The sequence below is a fragment of the Pelodiscus sinensis genome, chromosome 3 (genome assembly GCF_049634645.1).
Source record: "Pelodiscus sinensis isolate JC-2024 chromosome 3, ASM4963464v1, whole genome shotgun sequence".
Classification (NCBI taxonomy): Eukaryota; Metazoa; Chordata; order Testudines; family Trionychidae; genus Pelodiscus; species Pelodiscus sinensis.
This window is the reverse complement of record NC_134713.1, coordinates 139,044,816-139,065,689: the sequence shown is the minus strand read 5'-3', so window position 1 is coordinate 139,065,689 and position 20,874 is coordinate 139,044,816. Positions and strand designations below refer to the sequence as shown.

Here is a 20,874-nt window from a genome sequence, read left to right as displayed (position 1 = left end):
GCTTTCATAAAAAAGTACCCTAGAACTTAGGCTAACATCAATATTTGTTTTCATGCTCAAAAGGGACTTAAATCACACTTACTAGAAACCTGAACGCAACCTTAATGCTACTGAAGGAGTAGTTGCTACTGACACCTTCGTACTATTGAAGACTACTCTCATGTGCACCTTTTGGGAGGAAGTTCTGGGATTCCCCAGACCATTGTTCCAGTTTCATTTTGCTTCCAGTATTTTTGCCGAAGTAGCATAATTTCACTGTGTCAAATATTGGTTTATAAAGTAAGCTGTACGTAGCAGTGTTTTACAAGAATCCCACTGAGAGAAATGAGAAAATCAGGGAGTGCTCGCCAGGCTCTGGGCTCCCAGTGCTTCCCAGGCACTTACTAGATTGAAGAGATAGCAATACATCCAGCAGTTTCTAACTGCAAAATGGCCAGTTCAGGGGGGCAGTTGCTTGGCTCTATTAAAGGCCGGTCTCAGAAAGGCATGCTGGAGGGGCACTTGGGGGAGAGGATTCTGAAAGAGGGCAGCCCTGCACTGGAGAGTGTTAGTAGGGAACAGTTACCAAAGAAGATGCTGATTTGGTATTGTACTAACAATCAACATATACAAAATGTATACTTTCAATTTTCAAAATTTATACTCTAAACTGAGGCTAGCACAAAGAAGAGGTTTTCTTACTAAGTACAGACTTTATTGCTTTGGTGTCTTGAAGTTGTGAAAATATTTCAGAGCATCTTTTCTTGTACACTAGAAATATGTTCACTGATAATTCATGTACAAAATCTGGCTAGAATTCATGATCCAGATCTTCAGCTAGTGTAAACCTACATAGCAGATTTTAAACCAGTTTATAATCTGGCTGTGTGTCCGATGCAAAGCTAAATTTTGCTGAATAATGCCTATGTAACACAACCAGAGTGCCTAGTAGAAGGGAAGAGTTTTTTTGTGGCCTTACTTTGTATTAATGTAATTTAGAAACCACGTATATAGCCTTTTTCCTTTACAAAGCTACAGTTGTACTATTGCTTGATGAGTTCCTTGTATGAAATCTTGGCCATCCTTTTACCATATAGGTTGTGTTTGGACTTCTGTATTTAAGAATGAATAGGAGGGGGTGAAGTAGCAGATATATAATGTGTGGTCCTTTTCTGAGTTTCTGAGGTGCTGCGTTTCACTTATACCATGAATTCAATGCTACCATCTGAATACAATATGAAATCTTGCTACTGTTGTAGAGTAAGAGACTGAAAAACTTTTACTCTGATTCACTGACCTAGGTTTAACAACATGTGCCTCTTTTACCAGGGATGACATGGCTGATGGTCCAATATTTACCAGAGGCCCCTCATGCCCTCGAGGCCTTGAGCGATATCCCTCTCATGAAGATCTTTCTTCCAGTCCTTACATAACGAGACATGATGAGGACTACCGTAATAGGGATGTATTCCTCCACCGGTCAGACTACAGTCCACAGTATGGTCATCGTGAAGAATTGCCAAGGGGACCTGATAGGGATAGTGATAAACTGAGGAAACCCTCTTACCCACCAAGACCAGAGGAAAGAGGGCGAGAAGCAAAGCGCCCTCGGTATGACAAGGATGAGAAAATACGTGGCATGAGTGGAGATCATCATGGTTTCACATTGGGAACACGGAATTATCGCAGACGGAGCCGCAGCCGAAGTCAAAGCCCGTCATATCTGGGTGAAGAGTTCCGGGAGCTTGATCGTGCAAGGAGGAAAAGAGAAGAGGAAGAAAGAAGCAGAAACTTGAACCATGATCTGTCTGGCAGTGGATGTGTGATCCCTGGTTTGACTAGCACACTGCAGTCTTCTGAGACTCGGTACTTATACAGACCTGATGAAGTGCCATCCATGCCCAAAAAATCTATCCTGAAGAAACGCGTGGAGGTGGAAATGGAGTCTCCGGTGCAGGTTTGACCCCCCAGCTATTTCTCTACTTCCCAGAACTGTCACTTTATGCTCCACTGCATTAATTTGATCTTCAGTCCCTGTACCTTAGGACCACTTGTGGCCACTTGCCCTAGATTTTTATGTTTTAGGACAGGGGTGGGGAACCTTTTTTGGGTAAGGGCCATTGATCCCCAGAAAAATAAGTTGGGGGCTGCACACAAGTGAGAAGCAAAAAATCCAACCCTCACTGACATAGTCCCCAGCTGAGAAGGAGAAAGATACTCCCCATATTCCCCTCCCACACCAGAGCCCTAAGGGGCCCCAGGCTAGTAGATTTTGTGTGCTCCGGGCCAGCTGAAGCGCCAGCGTGGACTCCCCAATCCTGGAGGGGCTTTGAGTATTGGGGGATGGATCCAGGCAAGCTTGGGGCCGCATCTGACCTTTGGGCCTGAGGTTCCCCACCTCGTCTTAGGGCATCAGAACTCTGTATCCTCCTTTTAAACATCTTCATTTATGTGCACGGTGGAACTCTACCAAGGATTTTCCAGAAAAAAAGGGGAAATCTTGTGTTTAAGTGCCATCTAGTGGGTCACTGTGGGTGCATCTACACAGCAGGGCTTATAAGCTATGCAAATTGAGCTGTGTCACACTCAACCGGCCAAATAGCCATTTTGTTCAAGCCAAATATTCACCTGTGGCTAGTGTGTTGGACACCCTGGGTCTGTGTAATAGTTTTAGGGCACTTAGTGAAGACTCTCACATGCAGTAGAATTAAAATAGAATTTAGGGACCCAGAATGAAATACCTTGGCTGCAATTTATCCAGGGCAATGGCATCAACACCAACTTTTACTGAAAGTGCTATAGTATGTTTCTTAACACAGGAAATTAGTACAGTAGTTGAGTGGCACCTCCTGCTACAATGTGTTCTAGAAGTCTTCACTGAGTCATTTCTAGTCTAGTACTCTGACATGGAGTGTTAGATAAGAAATGTCTCTGTGAAGAGAACCGCCTACTGAACATCAGTTAGGGATGTCAAATCCCGGTTTTGTGGTTAACTAGTTAGTGTTTGGTTAACAGAGGCAGCGGATTGCTCTAGTACAGCTGGGCAGTGGGCCCAGCTTAGCTGGAGCGGCCCCTTCTCCCCCCCCCCCCCCATGTGGTAGGATACCTTGAGACTGGCCTGGCAAGAGCAACCTGTGGTGTGGTCCATCACACCATGCCTTGAGCAGGCTTGTATTTTTCATCAGTTTCCCATTCACATACTGATAAGGCTCAACCACGTTTGTTATGAGAAATAAGATTACATAGGTCACTCACTAATTAAGGCTAGCAATTAAATCTCATTGATGTACATTTAGCATTATTGTGATAAATGGGATGCTTGACATTATCTCTTCAATACATCACTTCAGCCAAAATCTCATATTGATCTGCTTTGGTTTTGTGGTGGTGGTGTTTGTAGTATAGGGTTCTCTGAAAGTGAAGGGTCTCTGTTAGATGTTAGAGCAGGGATGGGCAAAATATGGCCCATGGACTGGATTTGGCTTGCCAAGCTGCTAAATTTGGCCCATGGAAACAGTGGGGAGTCTCAGGCCCCCCACATGCCAGCAAGAAAAGCTGCTGCTGCAGGCCCTGTGAGCTTTGTGGGCATGGGGAGAGGCGTCACGTGCTGCCTCTGGTACAATCCCATTGTCTGGTTACTGGCCAATGGGAGCTGCTCGTTATCAACAGGCAGCTTGCAAAGCCCTCTCCTCCCCTCAGGCTCCTAAATATTCAAAGACCACATGGCCCCTGCAGCCAATGTAGGGGTGGAGCAGGCAGGGAGTCTGCCTGAGAAGGCTGCTGGTCAGGAGTCAAACAGGTAAGTCTCCCAGCCAGAGCCTGCCTTTGGCACACCCGCTCTTTGCCCCCCTACCTTCTTGACCTCATCCTGCACCCCAATCCTCTGCTCCAGGTCACAATCCTCCTCCTGTCCTAGGTCACAACCCAAACCGCTGCACCCCAATACCTTGCCTCAGGTCCATGTTTTGTTGCTTTCTTGTGTTGTCTTTTTTTTAAATTTTGATTGTAAACTTTTCAGATGAAGTGAATGTCTTTTTATTTGTACTGTGAGGTGCGTATCCCTGTTTTAGATGCTGTCATAAATACACTTTTCTTTTTCAGATTGAGGGCTTTCCAAGCAGCTCTCCATCCAGCAAAGATCTCCCACTTCTTTCAAGTCATTCATCTTTGTCTCAGACCAGCAGCAGCACTCCTTTTACCTCTGAGGTGGAGAATTTTCTCAAGCGGTTTAACACAGACGCTGTGGAGTCAGCAAACAAGGAGTTACATGATGGTGCATGTGAATGGAGTTCACGTTCTGGGCTTCCCAGTGACAACTTTACATTTCAAGAGAAGCTTGGGAACTTCTTAAGTCAGAAGGAGAAGTTGGAACCAAAATCGGAGCCTGCAGACCGTCATTCTGACTTCCTGCTCCCTCATGAGAGGGCTAGTCAGGATGGCAGTGGCTTCTCTTGCATTCTGGGCATGATGGCTGATTCTGCCAGTGCTCAAGAAAAGAGAAGGCGAAGCTTTCCTGACATTGAGGATGAAGAAAAATTTCTTTATGGTGATGATGAAGAAGACTCAAAAACTGAATCTTCCTCTGTTCAAAAGCCTCCAGTGAGTTGTGGGAGTGAAGTTAAAAGCCGGAAAGCGAGTCCCTCTCCTTCTCCAGCTGTGAAGCTAGATTCTGTGGAAGAGTCCAATGCAGAATATGCAAAGATTCATGACTTGCTCAAAACCATTGGGCTTGACATTGGGGTGGCTGAAATAGGTAAACTAGCTGTCCGCACACAGGAACGCCTCCATGGCAAAAAGCTGGCGTCTCGTTCTCCTGATCGTCGCTCTTCAGATTCCCGTAGACTGGAATCTTGGGAGACGCGCCGCAGCCGTAGCGACACTCGTTCTCCAGAGTCAAACCAGCAGCGCTCTGCATCTCCTCCTGGCTCTTTCCAGCCATCCAAAGAGATACCCTCTCTCCTGAAATCAGAGTACTCCAAAAGCAAAGCTGTGGGTGAGGAGATACCTGCTTGCCCACCAAAACAGTCTGTTCCTACTGTGTCTCTAATTCCTTCAGCGCCGCCTGCTCCTGCCAGTTTGCACCGTACCCCCACTTCTGTTTCCCAGTACCAAATTCCCAACTATCCACAATTCACTGCAGCTCAGTTACCACAAAACTATCAACCTGCAAGACTTACTCCTCACGGTTATGATGCCTATGGGCAGTATATGGCTTATGCAGCTTCTGGCTGGTCCATATACCCTCCTGCCCAGCAGCCTAACCCTGCACTGCCAGGGGCTCATGGGCTTCTCGCAATGGCAATGCCAGCAAACCCCACACGTCCAAACCTGCGAGTTATTGAGACCATTTCTGTAGCCAAAACTATACCTAATCTCATGCAAATCCCCATCACCACTACCACTTACTCCAAAATGCCTCTTCGGCTTGCCACACGTCCACTCAAAAGTACAACGGAAAAGATCTCTGATGAAAAAAATCGAGCAGCTCAAAAGCAGAAGGTGAGTGTATTATTTGGAATTATAAATGTTTGGCTAAGCCACTCAAATTTAGTGTCACAACTTGTATCTGTGTTTGTTTTTCAGTCTTTTTTGTCACAGCTAGGTTTCTTGGTTAGATTTTTAGTTGCTGCTCTTGCTCTGGTGAAATAATTGGCTCTTCATCTTCAGAGGCACATTTTTCTGTGTGCTTGAAGTGTAACAATATTTACACTGAATTCAGTTAAGCTGTAACAAGTGATATTCTCCTGGACTGTTGCTGAACAATTTGGGAAGAAGGTGTAAAGCTGATAATTTGCAACCAGCTAAAAATGGCAGACGACTACATGAAGAACCCTGTATAATGCTTAAAACATTACAGGAGTTGAGTATTGACAGTAGGGAGTTTAAAAAAAAAAAAAAGAGGTGTTTTCTATGTATTACTAGGAAAAATAGTTCCCTGTCTCAACACAACATAGTGTTCTGTCAAGCCTTTAGATGTAAAGAAGCTTTTCTGATATTTTTTATTACAGTGTAGTGATAGCACAGTGATAGATGCATTAGAAATTCTTAGAGGTATTAAAAAGACCAGATTAAACATCACAGTTTAAAAAAATTGCTACGTTTGTTTCAAGTAACACCAGAGGTTCTAAGAAGTGACAGAGATTATAGGAAGAAATACTGTTTTTTCCTTTTTATATTGACCTAGTGCATTTGACAGCACTTTTTGTACAGTCTGTTTCACTGTATCTTTTATATAGTTAGATTGCCTGTTTGAGCAGGCAGGGGATTGAAAAATGTTTTTAAAAGTAACCTTACAATAATATTTCCTTATATTTACTTTATAGACTTTTGCCAGCATAGCTCTATAGTGTGAAGAGGTGTGTAGTTTCAGGCTGATGTAGCTGTACTTGCAAAAGCCCCTACTGATGAAGCAGTTAGAGCAGCAAAACTATGATTTTTACCTGTATTAACTTAGTTGGGGAGTGGTGATGGTCTCAGTGTACTGGATAAAGAACAGCTTTGCTGGTATAGTACAGGCAGTCCCCAGGTTACGTACAAGATAGGGACTGTAGCTTTGTTCTTAAGTTGATTCTGTATGTAAGTCGGAACTGGCGTCCAGATTCAGCTGCTGCTGAAACTGACCGCCAGTTCTGACTTACATACAGAATCAACTTAAGAACCCCAAGCGTCCCCAAGTCAGCTGCTGCTGAAACTGATCAGCAGCTGATTCCAGGAAGCCCGGGGCAGAGCAACTCTGCCTCCGGCTTCCTGTAGTCAGCGCTGGTCAGTTTCAGCAGCAGCTGACTTGGGGACGCCTGGGGCAGAGCAGCTGGGGTGCTGCTGGGTTGCTCCAGTAGCGCCGCTCCTCGGCGCTACTGGAGCAACCCAGCAGCACCCCATCTGCTCTGCCCCAGGCGTCCTGATTCAGCCGCTGCTGAAACTGACCAGCAGCGACTGAATCAGGACGCCTGGGGCAGAGCAGCTGGGGTGCTGCCGGGTTGGTCCAGTAGCGCCCAGAGCGGCGCTGCGGGACCACCCGGCAGCGCCCCAGCTGCTCTGCCACAGGCGTCTGGAGAAAAGCCTAGTCTGTTGGGGGGAGGGGCGTACTAGCTGCACCCCCCCGCACCCCAGCAGACCAGGAAGACGCGGGCGGCGGACCGAGATGCACCCGCAGTCCTGCCGCCTGGGTCCTCTGCGGCTTTGCTCCCCGTCTCCCTGGTCTGCTGGAGACCAGCAGACCAGGGAGACGGGGAGCAAAGCCTCTGAGGACGCCAGCAGCGGGACAGCCGCGGGGCGTCTGGGCTGCTCCGCTGCCGGCTTCCCCGAGGCTTTGCAAAGCCGCGGGGGGGCTCGGGCAGCGAGGCAGCCCAGGCGCACCTGGGCTGCTCCGCTGCCGGCTTCCCCGAGGCTTTGCAAAGCCGCGGAGGGGCTCGGGCAGCGCGCCTGGGCTGCTCCGCTGCCGGCTTTCCCGAGGCTTTGCAAAGCCTCGGGGAAGCCGGCAGCGGAGCAGCCCAGGCGCGCTGCCCGAGCCCCTCTGCGGCTTTGCTCCGCGGCTTCCTGGTCTGCAGACCAGGGAGACGCGGAGAAAGCCCCAGAGTACACGGGCGGCAGGACCGCGAGGTCCCGCAGTCCGTGTCCTCCGGGGCGAGCCCCGTTCATAACTGCGGATCCGACATAAGTCGGATCCGCGTAAGTCGGGGACTGCCTGTATTGTAGAACACTGGAACTGGAAGGGGCCTCGAGAGATAATCAAGACCAGTCCCCTGCCCTCATGGCAGAACCAAGCATCATCTAGATCATTCCTGAAAGGTATTTGTCTAACCTGCTCTTAAATACCTCCAGTGATGGAGATTTTGCCATCTGTAGGCAATTTGTACTGGTGGATGACCATCCTGACAGTTGGGAAGCTTTTTCTAATGTCCAACCTAAACTCCCTTGCTGTAATGTAAGCCCATTTCTTCTTGTCGTATCATCAAATGTTAAGAAGGAGAATAATTTTTCTTTCCCCTTCTTGTAAAACTATTTTAGGTACTTTAGCTGCTATTATGTCCCCTTCTAGTCGTCTCTTTTCCAAATAAAACAAACCCAATTCTTTCAGTCTTCCTTCATAAGGTTATACTTTGTGGGTTGTACCTCAAAACATACAGCCTTATGAACTGGTAGGACTGAAACAAAAACTAAATTGTTAAAGCCAAGGAGAGTGTAAGAGGAGAATGCCAAATGTAGTGGTAGAGTCCATTTTTAATTAGTTTTCATTGAAGTGTGCATGCCGTGAAGATACAGCATGGGATTTTCAAAAGTTATCTGCATTGGACTAACACTGCACTCAGTGAAATGAATAGTCCAATACTTGAGAGCTTTTGAAAATCCCAGCCATAGTGTAACAAGATTTTGTTTGGCGATGGCTTTGCTTTATTTTTGGTCAAAGGGCCATATTCTACAAAGAGATGTCATAAGCTTTTAGCAGATTAGTATGTGCTTTATATACTCTCCCATAATTTACTGGTAATTTAATTTTAATTAATTAAAAATAAAACTAGATTTTTTGACTAACTATATTTACCAGTGCAATAGCAGCAATAAGAGTTAATGGAGTTGTGACTTTTTTCCGTTGGGTTTTCGTTGGATTGAAAAATTAACACAGATATATAGTATACAAAAAATTTGTTTAAAGGTGGTAAAAAAGGAGTAGATTTGTTTTTTATATTGAAAGGTTAACAGAAGATTATATTGAGAACAGTGATTAGAATAAATGATATCCAATGAACTGTAAAGGAGTCCTAGCAATCACTTTGGCAGTGTTGCTTTGTCTGTGCTGGAAGGCATTTCACGCCCTTCTCTTCCCAATCTTTTTAGGTCATAGAAGAGAGAGAGAAACTGAAGAATGAGAGAGAAGCAAGGCAGAAGAAGCTCTATTATCTCAAGACTGAATTAGATAGGCTACGTAAGCAACAAGGTATTTACTGACCCTTTTCTTCCTCCCCTTTTCCCCCCAGGATGGGCTCCAAAGATCCCATATTGCAATACAGGTCAGAATAAGTGTAGTTCAGAAACAATTGTCTGGAATAAGAGTATAGATCAGAATAGTAATCTAGAATATGGGATCTAATGTTTTCCCACTCCAGGTACCTCAATTTTTTTATTTTTTTTAGAAAGCAGTGACTGTCACTGCGTTACCATAATATGTGTATGCAAATGTACAGCCATTCTGTAATTAGCAGTTGTTTAGATTGCCTTTGAAATTGGAATCTTGTACTGACCCAGAGTGTGTAGGGAAGGACTTGGGCCCAGTTTTCTGAAATGTGCCACTGAGCAACTTGACACATTAAGTTTATTTCACTCTACATTGCAGTGTGTTAATGCAGGAGAAATGATGTCTGTCAACCCATCACTTCTTGTTTTTAGTAAATCTAATCTGGAAAGAGGATAAATTCCTCCTTGGGAAGGCAAGGTAGTTTATCTTGTATTGTACCAGTTTCTGATGTTCTGTAGCTTTCGAGCTACACAGAGTCGCTCTTTCTGTTTGCTGAAGAAAATATGAGTGTCTAAGCTACAGGTGGGGGACCCTTTTTTGAGTTAGAAGCCAGTGATACACAGAAAAATCAGTTGGGGACCACATGCAAGGTGAGAAGCAAAAAAACTACCCAAAACCTCACTGATGTACCCTCAACTGATAAGTAGGAAAAAAGATACCTCACTCATGGAACTTGGGGAACCAGGGTTCCCCTCACACTCTTGCCCCATGGCACCAAGGCTCAGGGCTTCCTTCCCGGAGAGCTAGATTAACTCTTCTGGGTGCTTGGGGCTTGTAGGTTTTGTTGCTTACCCCTAGGCTTTGTGATGGGGCCAGAAATTAAGGATTTAGTGTGTTTGGGGGGGGCTGCTAGGGAGTGGGCAGGGGGTGCAGGGTCTAGGCAGGAGGTAGGATGCAGGAGCAGGCTGGGAGTATAGGGTCTAGGTGGGAAGAAGAGTGCTGGAGGAAGATCCAGGGGACTGAGGTGTCAACCTCACACAAATCCCAAAGGGGCATAGTTTGCTCTGTGCTTGCAGGTTGCAGCTGCTGCTCCCATTGGCTGAATTCCTGGCCAATGGGAGTGACGGATGGAGCCTGCAATTGAGTGCAGGGGCAGAACTTCCCTTGTCTTTCCTCTCCCCTGCTAGGCAGTGGGATGGACGGAGAAGCCCCAAGCTTTGCAGCCTGGATCAAGGCAAGGCACGGGGCCGTAGGTTCCCCATGCCAGGTCTAAGCTAAATACATTTACAATCTGTCCTAACCTTTTAGTGCAAACACTGTGATTTCCTTCCCCAGATCTGAAGAAAATCTTTGTGTAGCTTGAAAGTTAGTATTTTCCACCAACAGAAGTGGGTCCAGTGAAAGATTACCTTGCTTCCTTATCTTTCTCATACCTTAGAACCATATGGATACAACAACAGTGCAAGCAGTCTTTTAATAGTATTTTTGGGTAGCTTCAAACTTGTTTTACCAAAAAAAAGTTTGAATTCTTCCTTCAAATTCAGGAAAAACGGTCCTTTAGGATAGGTTTGAGATCCATTTGTTGAGCAATGCAAGGAAAGTCAAGGACTGCTTGTTTGGTCACACAGTAACAGGGAAATTTAAATTTCTGTCTTGGGTTGTGAGATTTCTCCATTGAGCTTGTTTCCCAAGAGCACAGTTTCATACTTCTTTCCTTTCAAAAACTCTGAACCTAAATATTTTATAAATTTAACAAATAATTATATGACAGAAATAATTGTACATGTTTTAACATGAGTTTCTTCTTGCACTTCCTACTCCTTTGCCTCCTTATTTGGCTCAGGAGAGATGCTGAGGAAGAAAAGGAGGGAGAAAGATGGGCACAAAGACCCTTTACTGGCAGAGGTGAACCGGCTGCAAGAAAACATTATGAAGGAGATTTCTGAGCTGCACAAGGAGTCTGAAGCAGCAGAAAAGAAGCAATCTGAGCTCGACAAGGTAGCCCAGATCCTGGGAATAAACATTTTTGAAAAACCTCGGAAACCATCTGTGGAAATTAAAGAGTCCATTGAAAAAAACAGCAAGGCAGAGAATGCAAAAGGTCTGGAGAAAACGCCCTTCTCCAATAAGGTAAAATCTTAGACTTGGGTGTTAAATATTTTCCTTGTTTTGAGAAGGCGGCACTGGAGAGGCATCTGTTTCCAGCCCCCCACTAGGACATCAGGGCAAGACTTATTAAGCTAACATTTGTATTACATTAATACATTATTATTACATTGCATATTACATTACATATTATTACATAAATATTACACTATTGGTGCAAGCATACGTACCTGTTCACTTTTCAGGAAAGGCTACCACTCTTTATATGAGCACTCTATGTTTAAAGGGGTAACAGTAACCACAGAAGAAATTATTTATATTCCAGAAGACAGTCTTAAAACTTTTATGTAGGGCACATGTGCAGTAGCCTCTGACGGTTGGCATCTATGTTTGGGAGATGTATGAACCTACTTTCTGAATTGGTAACTTTTCCATTTTGAGCAGAGACAGTATTCGGCATACATTTTTGGTTTGTTTTTCATTCTGTAGGCGTGACCATATCCAATATTTTGCAAAAGGGTTCATGGGGGTATGGCAATTCAGACTACTTTGTCTTATGTTGTTTGTACTCCTTCTATACATACACATAGTCAACTGATTTCATTTTAATGGTTGCTCATTTTAACTTGGAAAATTCTACACCCTTGCCAGGAACAGCTGGTGTTCTTACAGACACATGGAATACTATTGTTAATCTCTTAGGTTCACCCAGGAGTTCTGGCTGGTAACTTTTTAATAAAAAGAGAGAAAAATTGGCTGTGGCCTTTTCTAATTTGACATGAAGAGTCTGAAAATTTTTCTTGGCCTGGGGCAGGACTGAAATAAACTCTCCGTGGCACGTGTGTATCCGTCTTTGTAGCAATACTTTACAATCCATCTGTCTTCTGAGACTGGATAGTCAGTGTGTGGTTGCACAAACCGTCTCCAAATAGGGAAAGTAAAAACATAAACACTTAGTGGCAAAGAAGTGAAGCACTAATTCTGCAACATTGCCTGTTAAATAAGAGGCCCTAATAAGGCTATTCTCCTGCATGAGTTTTTTTTTTCTTTACTGTTTCTATTGTTTTGAAGAGTGATACTGTGATCTGCATACTGCTCACTTTCTGCTAACATGAAGAAGCATAAAAGATGGAGAGAAGTGGCTACCATCTGTCATTGGGTCAATATGTTCATTCCAAAGGGATGTGACTTTCTGGGGCCTGTCCCTGCTATTCACATAATGCTCTTGACAGATACATGTTGCCCTCTCCATTCGCTGGATAAGAGAATGCTATGTTCACTCTGTTCCAGAGCTATTAGTTCTGGAAGTAGTCACTACGTGTGTAGATCTCTTACGGCTCCAATATCAAAGAGAACTTCATTCATGGATTACTGATGAAAAGATATGGAGTGGTCATATAGTTGCATTTGTTTGACATTGGAACTGAATAACTTGGGAGATGATGCAACAGTGCTTTGTGCGTTGTGCCAGCTCAGCTATCGATATTAATTTTTGAGGCAGTTACACAGATAGGAAATGGTCATTTGATGCTGTTTCACCCACAAAACATGAAGCACAAACTGTGTGTTTAGCAAATGGCAATATCTAGAGGACAATGTCTAAGCCAACAAGGCTGACTCAATCTTCTATTCCTCTTGTGTATTTAATTTTTCACTCTGATTTTCATCTGTACCGCATATTCCTGATTTAAGATGATATTGTTTACTTTTTAAAACGGCGAAGTCTTCTGCTATATGATTTTTGACTTTACAGGTCAGTGTCTATCAGCAAGCACTTAAGTGCATGAACCATCAGCTATTATTCGGGGTGTATCTAAGCAAAAGATACACGTTGTACTATATAATCTTGGGTAAAATAAGCTTCTTTCTGGCTTCTTAGAAGCTATGACCCTGATGGAAAATACCAGGCACTTGTTTAGCTTTGCAGGGTGTTATTCTTTGCTAGTTAAATAGTTTTGAGTTAACTGATTCAATCCTCATTTTATTCTGTTTCTATTGAAGTTAATTTTACTATAATCACAATATGGCAGTGGGAGGCTTTTTGGACATTCCTAAGCAATATTTAGCTGGTACTCTAAGTGGCATCACTCAGGAACATATACTTTATTCATAAAGTGGGGAGGGTCTTGCCTTGGGGCATTTTTTCATTTGGTTCCTTGATACATACCTATCATTCAGACATTACATCTGGGAATCTTATTCGAATCTCTTCATTGGCCACACAGCTTCTGAGTCTGCAGTGCCAGCTCACTGAAACGGTGGACTTAGCCTGAGCGTTGACTAGCAGGTGATAATATTTTTTGTGTGTGTTTCGAGGCAGGTTTTGCATTCCAGCACGTTGTGTGTCCTTCTGTGTCTTAAAGAAACATTTCCTTATGTTCCATTTAGGAGTCAAAAACAACAAATGAAAAGTCCAGAGGCAAAAGCCCGAAGCCTGCAGAATCCTCTTCTCAGGCCAAGCATCCTTTTCAGGTGGCCAATATTTATGAATATTATGATGCAGGAAACCACTGGTGCAAAGACTGCAATACCATCTGCGGGACCATGTTTGACTTTTTTACACATATGCACAATAAGAAACACAGACAGGTATGTGTCAAGCCTCCATTAATTCCTGTTATGAGGAATTACATGCTGAATTATCAGTCACAAAATTACCTTTTGCAAAAGAGCCTGAAATTATACTGAACTCAAGAGCAATTGCTTAATGTAATTGACTTAATGTGTCTGCAGTTTGTGTAGCTTTTTTATTAGCATAAGTGGGGCTTTTTTATCCAGGTTAGTAGGGCACCAGTTTCGAAAAATTTGCATTTCAAACACCACCTACATGTTGATCTGATTTATATATTACCTTTTCACAGGTTATTTTCTGTAACAAATCACACAGAGAGGAAGGGAAAGGGATGAGAACATAGTTCTTGTTCATATTTGTATTCTGATTTTGATTCTCATTGTACTAAAGTGATTTAAAAGAAAAAGGAAAAGTGTATTTGACTTGTTAGTGTAATGAATGAGCCTGTATGCCTCTGTCACTGTGCAAATAGACCCTGGATCCTTACAACAGACCTTGGGCTTCGAAGACCCAGAGTGAGACCAAACAAGACTTCATAAAACGCATCGATAAGATAACAGTCCCTGCCAAAGGTATGTTACTTCCCTTTTCTCCTACGTATGATTTTGATCTGCCCCCCCCAGTAGGTTCCGGCTGCTCTGGGAGAGGTAGTATATGGGGTTTGATTGTGGTTCTAGATAGTGTGTACATTTTTACCATGTATGGGAGGAGTATAGTAACCATTCCGAGTTAGGAGGGAATGTTTCCCTGGTTATTCAAATTTAGAAGAACATGGAGTGAGGTTGTAGGGAATCACAAGCTGTTTTCAATATTTTTTTACTTTTGTGTGGTTGCTTGTCCTAAGTGTTAGGTGGTTTGTTTCATTCTATTCAGACATTGTGAGGTGATCTGCTGCTGAAACAATGGGAGTCATAAAAAGGTTGCATAATTTATCGTTTTGGGGAGCTTAGTATTTAGGCTACTCTGAAGCGTGTGACTTCCATTTATGTATTTGATTTGGTCCTGGGAAGTTCCCCATGGAAGCCATTGATATAAACTTGTTGGGTTTGAGTGAAATCGGGAGAATTTCAAGTACAGAAAGGATGTATGGTGAATTAGAAGGGTGTAATGTTTGGTTAAAAAAATCCTACTGCACACAAGTGATATATGTAGCAGTCCTGTTAGAAATTGATTTACTATCTTGTATATAAGCTTCAGGGGGTAGCCGAGTTAGTCTGTTGCAGAAAAAAAATCAAATGGTCTGGTAACACTTTATAGACTTAACAAAACATGTGGATGGTATCATGAGCTTTCGTGGGCACATCCCACTTCAGATGACCGGAGCTATGAGTTTAGGATGTGCCCATGAAAGCTCATGATACCATCCACATGTTTTGTCAGTCTATAAAGTGCTACCAGACCATTTGTTGGTTTTTTTTTATCTTGTATATAGTCTTCTCAGCCTGGTGTTTTGGGTAATAGCATTAGAAGAAGGATCTGCTGTATGTTAGGTTACAGTGGGTTGTTTCATGTGGGCACAAACACAATGAATTAAGGTTGACTGAGAAAGTTGCTTTTTTTTCCCAGGCATGCATTGCAGATTGTGTGTGCTTTCCTTTAGGAGGCTTTGCTTTAGGTAATAATTAGTATTTGAAGTGGACCTTTTGTTGGAAGTGAGAGAGCAGAATAGTGGTGGAGGGAAAGAATGGAAAATAGTTCTCTCAGCCATGATGCTAAAGATAGGATGTGTTAAAATCAGAGGAGTATTCCTGATAGTGCAAGTCCCCATACCGGAAGTGCAAACAATAGTTTGTTCAATTCCAAGAGCATTAATAGGACATGGAGGTTCTGCATCATTGCTACCTGTCACAATTTTTTTTTGTTGGCTTTTATTAAAGCTTAGGCATTTTTTTCTCTTATTTCTCTATTTTTTCTTTTGCCTTTTCAGGTTCTGAGTTTCTGATTCCCGTCACTGGATATTATTGCCAGCTCTGTCATGAATTTTTTGGAGATCAAATTTCAGGAGAGCAACATGTGAAAAGTCATCCCCACAATGAGAAATATAAGGTTGGTAGCAGTGTACCAGCAGTGTGCCATTCCTTTGTTAGCTTCTGATTCTTTCTCTTCTCCTTCCCTTTGCCTCAGTTCCTTCCCTTTGCAGTAATACTTGTCTCATGGTTAAATAGTGTCACCATTTACTACTGAACAAATTAAACATGTTAAAAGCAAAAAAAAAATAGCATTTATGTGTTCAGCTATGTGATATTCAAGTCAGGCTTCAATCCCAGTGCTGACTTTCTAACATTTCAGTAGAATATAAGATTTAATTGTAAGGTTTTCTTGGTGTTATGTTGCAGAATTCAGGGTGTGAAGTCCATATTTCCTGATAGGAAGAAGACCTCTATTCTCCTATTAGTGTAGAACTGGCAAATCTAACCAATCAGAACAGTTCCAGAGCAAAGTTTTAGTACTGAAATTGTGCCTTTTTCCCACAGAAATATGTAGATGAGAATCCACTCTATGAAGAAAGGAGAAACTTGGACCGTCAGGCTGGGTTGGCTGTGGTCCTGGAAACAGAGCGCAGGCGGCAGAACGAGATGAAACGGAAACTGGGAGAAAAGCAAAAAGAGGAAAAAGATGAGAAGAAAGCCAAAGTAGCAAAAAAAGAGGAAACAAAGAGCACTCCAGAGCTGGGAGAAGGGGTTAGTGAAATGACTAGTACTCCAGGCAAAATGGATAATGCTGGACGGAAACTTGGTATTAAGCTTAAACTAAAGAAGGATGAGAAGAAGGATGAGAAGAAGGAGGAGAAGGACGAGAAGAAGGAGGATTCTAAAAAGGAATCGCCAACTCAATCTTCCTTTGGAAAGTTCAGCTGGAAAAAGAATGAGAGAGAGGATAAAAATCCAGGAACAACTGTCGCTCCTCCAAAAGAGGAGAGTGTTGAAGGAAGCAAAGATAAAGAGGAGGCCAAGCCTCAATCTGGGAAACCGCATGCCAAGCCCATTGAAATTAAACTCTCTGGGAAGACTGTTATACCACACACTAGCCCCTGGACACCAGTTGCTTCCACTTCAACACAATCAAAAATTCGACCCAATCTGCCAGTTCCTACCATGATCTTCAGGAAGTCTGCGACTGCAACAGTAAGCAAGCCAGCACCTCTGAACACTTTTTTGTCTATAAAATCCTCCGGTGCCACCACCAAACCACTACCTGTGGTGAAAGAATCTAATGCAGATGTTCTGCTTCCTCCAGATATAATCTCAAAAGCATTTGGGGGAGAGGAGGTGATTTTGAAAGGGACGCAGGAGGATATTAAAGTGCCAGAGAAAAATGAATCATCTGAGAAACCACCCCCCCCTCCACCCTCACTTCCATCCCCAGCTAAACAGACAGCAGTAATCTCAGCGGATGACGCAGCACCAGGGGTGTCTGAGTGTGACCAGGCCATCTTGGCAATGCTAGTGCTCCCCCCTCCTCCACCACCTTCTCCTGTTTTTAGTGAACAGGCTAAAAAAGTTGAGAAACGGAACTCTTGTCTGGCCACAGCTAATGCTAAAGACCTCTATGGTATCTTCTACAGTAGTGGTGGAAATAATTCATCTGATAGCAAATTGGCAAGTTCCCCAGTTCCAAATGGAGAAAACTTAAATATAGCAAAAGCAGAGGGAAGCACAGATATGCCTGCAAACGCTGAACCAAGTGACAGTCCACCCTCCGAGAAAGAAACTTTCCAAAATATAGCTTCTTACACAGATGTCCACTTAGATGAGGGGGTCTCAGAACCTGAGAAAGTAGAAGTCCAGGAGACTTCAACTCCCTCTACAGAAAAGAGCACCGAAATCCCAAACAGGGCTGAGGGCCAGGTGATCTGTGAATCTCAAAATGTTCTTGCATCTGACTTTCAATCTGAATCCAAAGAAGAAGCAATCACACAGTCTAAAGATCAGACAGCAGGTGCTTCAGTTCATTTGGAGAATGAGGTAGAAATGGAAACTATTGATCAGACAGAAATTAGCAAAAAACCACCAGAGCCTCAGAAACTAGAAATGTCAGTCACACAATTGCCAGAGGCTACAACTGTCACCCATATACAGAAATCTATAGAAATGAGAGGTACGGATGGAACAAGTGAAGAACAAGAGGTCTGCCAGGAATTCCAAGATCCACAAATAGTTGAGGTCCAAGAGAAAACAGAAGAGGAGAAGAGGGTCAGCTCCGTGGACACCAAAGTAGATGTATTTAATACCTCTGAAAAAGATGCAGAGATGGACAATTCAGAATTAATAGGAGCTCAATTTGAACTTTGTGTTGAACATCCAGGGAATCAGTTACCTGAAAGACACAATGAAATCCACACGTTGGGAGATCCCACTTTAACGGAAGAACATATAAGTGATAACATTTGTAACACTAATAAAGAAATTGACTCAGAGTTGCCGTATGTTCAAAGTGAATTGGCTCCTGAACCACTAAGTACATCTGATAAAGTCAGTGAGGAAAACGTTTCAGTAGTGATAAATACAGAACATGATACATCCTTAAGAAGTGTAAAACTAGAGAATGTAGACTTGGAAAGGTCTCAGTCAGCAGTCATTGATGAAGCCCCTGAGACTTCAGAGGTCCAAAATAGGGTTTCAGAATTGACAGCAAAATGCCCAGGTGAATTGGACTTCTCCCAAACTAGTAATAAAAAAGAACAGGACACTGTAGTCAGTTCTCAGTCAGAAAGTAGTCAAGAATTACCATATACTCAAACAGTAGATAATCAGGAAATAAACAACGATTCTAATGAAGTCAGTATGTGTCTCACTAATGTAGAAATGAAAAGTAGCATATTAGTGGTACAAGAAGAGATCAGGCATGAATGTTCAAGCTGTGCAACATTGGACAGCCACCAGCAGGAGCAGGGAGTCACAGAGCTAGTCAGCACCTGTGCTGCAAACACTGTTGAATCCAGTTCCAGCCTAGAATTAATGTATGATATTGAAAATAATACATTGAGAGGCCCTGAATCAGATATAAAGTTAGGGAATTTTACTGCAGAGAAAGATTCATTAGAAATAGGAGGTGTTGACTTTTCTAGCACTCCGTCTGATATGATTCAAGGGCCACTAGATGCTCTACCATCAGACTTCAGTGTGGATCGTCTTGGAGGAGAGACCCTCACCCACACAGAAATAAACCAAGAGGTCTTAGCTACTTCAGCAGCTAGTGATTTTGATCTTAACACCACTTACCCAGAATTTAGCTTTGAACAATCAGAAACTCTCACGCTAAATTTTAATGAGGAAAACGAAAAAGATTCCTTAAAGCCAGAAGATGAGAAACCTAGTGACACGCCCATCCTGAAAACAGAGTTGGAGTTAGAAAGCATTGATTTCAGTTTGGGGGACATTGAAGTGGAACGTGAACACCTCGGTATTCTAACTGCAGGAATTCTAAATGAGGATACTGAAGATCTCCCAAAATTAGAAACCATTGCGTCCATTGGGCTGGAGCCTAGCAAAACCAGTGAGTTAAGCATTGAACAGTCAGTGGATGAACCAGAAATTATTGATTTTGTTGCATTAACTTCTGGTGATCAGGAAGATAAATTTTGTACACTGATCTCTGAAACAGCTGTCCCACACATTGAGTCACGGTCATCAAATAGTGACACTACAGAAGTGGGCATGCCAGTGTTAGAAATACAGGGCATTCCTCCAATCTCTGAGATTCTTCTGCAAGTGGAAGAGAGCAAAGATAGCACGGCAGACATTACTGAAATGCCATCATTGAGCTGTGATGGAGATAATGTGGAAAACCAGGCTTCTGGATGCATTGAAACTGTCCTCCCAGAGCTCATGGAAACACCTGCAAATGAGGATGGCTCAGAGGACAGTGGATTGAGCATTGCCCAGAGCAAGACAAAAACTGACAGTAGTTTGGAAACTAATAAGCTGGCTTCAGTAACGACTGAAAGCTCAGTAGAGAGCCCAGTGGGTTGAAATGGACCCAGCCAGTCTCAATATTTGAGGAGCCAGTGCTGGGATTTTATGTATATTCTTTGTTTCAGTTTAACATGGGAATATTTTGCATCCTGCAGTAGATATTGACTAAAGCTTACACTTGTTTTACCAAAAACCAGACACACATTTTATTCTGTACATATTGGATTGTGTAAAATGTTTTTCTTGTGAAATTTCACCAGTTTATTTTCTGTACTTGGCAATTAAAATGGAATCTCTGAATGTGTGATTTGGTTGGTTTTGTTTGTTTTTGTCTTTTTATTCTTTACTACTTTTTGATGGTTTCCAGTTCACACATTTCCATCAGTAACATTCCATGACTAGCCTGTGAGACAAGCTCAAGAAAACCTATTCAGAACTTAAGGAAACAGAGATTCTTACAGAAGATTTAAAACTAAAAGTTCATTTCAAATGTAATGCATGATTTTGATTGCTTCCATTGTTTGAAATGCAGAAAGTGTGAATAGAATTGACTTTGTTTCATGTCCTGTGGTTTATAATTACTGTTGTATTACACCTGTACTTAAATGGACTCATACTGTAGTGTATAAACACATGTGGATACCACCTCACTAAGCAAGGGAGAAAATCTGTCAACTCACTTTTGAAGAAGACAACTAATCGGTAAGGCTCTGTGGCCGAACACCTGGACCAGACAATTGAGGTCACTTACATGATTTGAAATGGCCTTTCTTTCATTGTATTGTGATCCAGTAACTGTTTGTGTTAAATCATTTAGCAGCTGCCTACTCTGAAGAACCAGAAGATCTGAACCCTGGTCTCAGGAATTGGACTCGCTCGGTGTGCCACAGACGCATACATGCCCACCCTGAATGATCCCTGAGTCATTAAACCTGTAGTGTGATGGTTTTCATTTGTACAGTTTGTCAAAAATTAAAGTGTTAAAATGTTTGCTTGCATAAATCTAACACTTTTATTTGTTAAATCATTTAAAATAAACTTATGGTGATCAAAAACATATTTTTCTAAATTTTCATTGTTTTATTTCATTTTAACCATCTTCCAGACTCTGCACAGATGAATTCCTATTGAATTCAGCAGAAAGACATGAATTGACTTCAGTGAGAAATTGATCAAGTTCTGAATTATGCAAGATTAACAGGGGGGAATAGTGACATACCATTTTATATTTCTTGGTTTACTGCACACCAACCTGTAACTTTTGATTCTTAAAGGTGGACCTACAAAGGAAAAAATGGACTGGTTCCCCTTTTGCTTTTTTAAAAAAATGCATGTAAAAGCATTTTTTT

At 42.7% G+C, this 20,874-nt stretch overlaps 1 protein-coding gene across 2 annotated transcripts in view; it reads left to right on the top strand.

Annotated features, from left to right (window-relative positions):
* Positions 1–20,584, top strand: part of ZNF318 (zinc finger protein 318) — a 49,821-nt gene extending 29,237 nt beyond the window's left edge. For both annotated transcript variants that reach the window (XM_025188785.2, XM_075924987.1), the window contains 8 exons: positions 1,309–1,936; positions 4,081–5,478; positions 8,815–8,914; positions 10,776–11,062; positions 13,427–13,627; positions 14,083–14,182; positions 15,538–15,656; positions 16,085–20,584. In XM_025188785.2, coding sequence (XP_025044570.2) covers positions 1,309–1,936; positions 4,081–5,478; positions 8,815–8,914; positions 10,776–11,062; positions 13,427–13,627; positions 14,083–14,182; positions 15,538–15,656; positions 16,085–19,582 — 6,331 coding nt within the window. In that variant the 3' untranslated portion in view covers positions 19,583–20,584. The remainder of the gene's footprint in view (positions 1–1,308; positions 1,937–4,080; positions 5,479–8,814; positions 8,915–10,775; positions 11,063–13,426; positions 13,628–14,082; positions 14,183–15,537; positions 15,657–16,084) is intronic.
* The last annotated feature ends 290 nt before the right edge of the window (positions 20,585–20,874 follow it).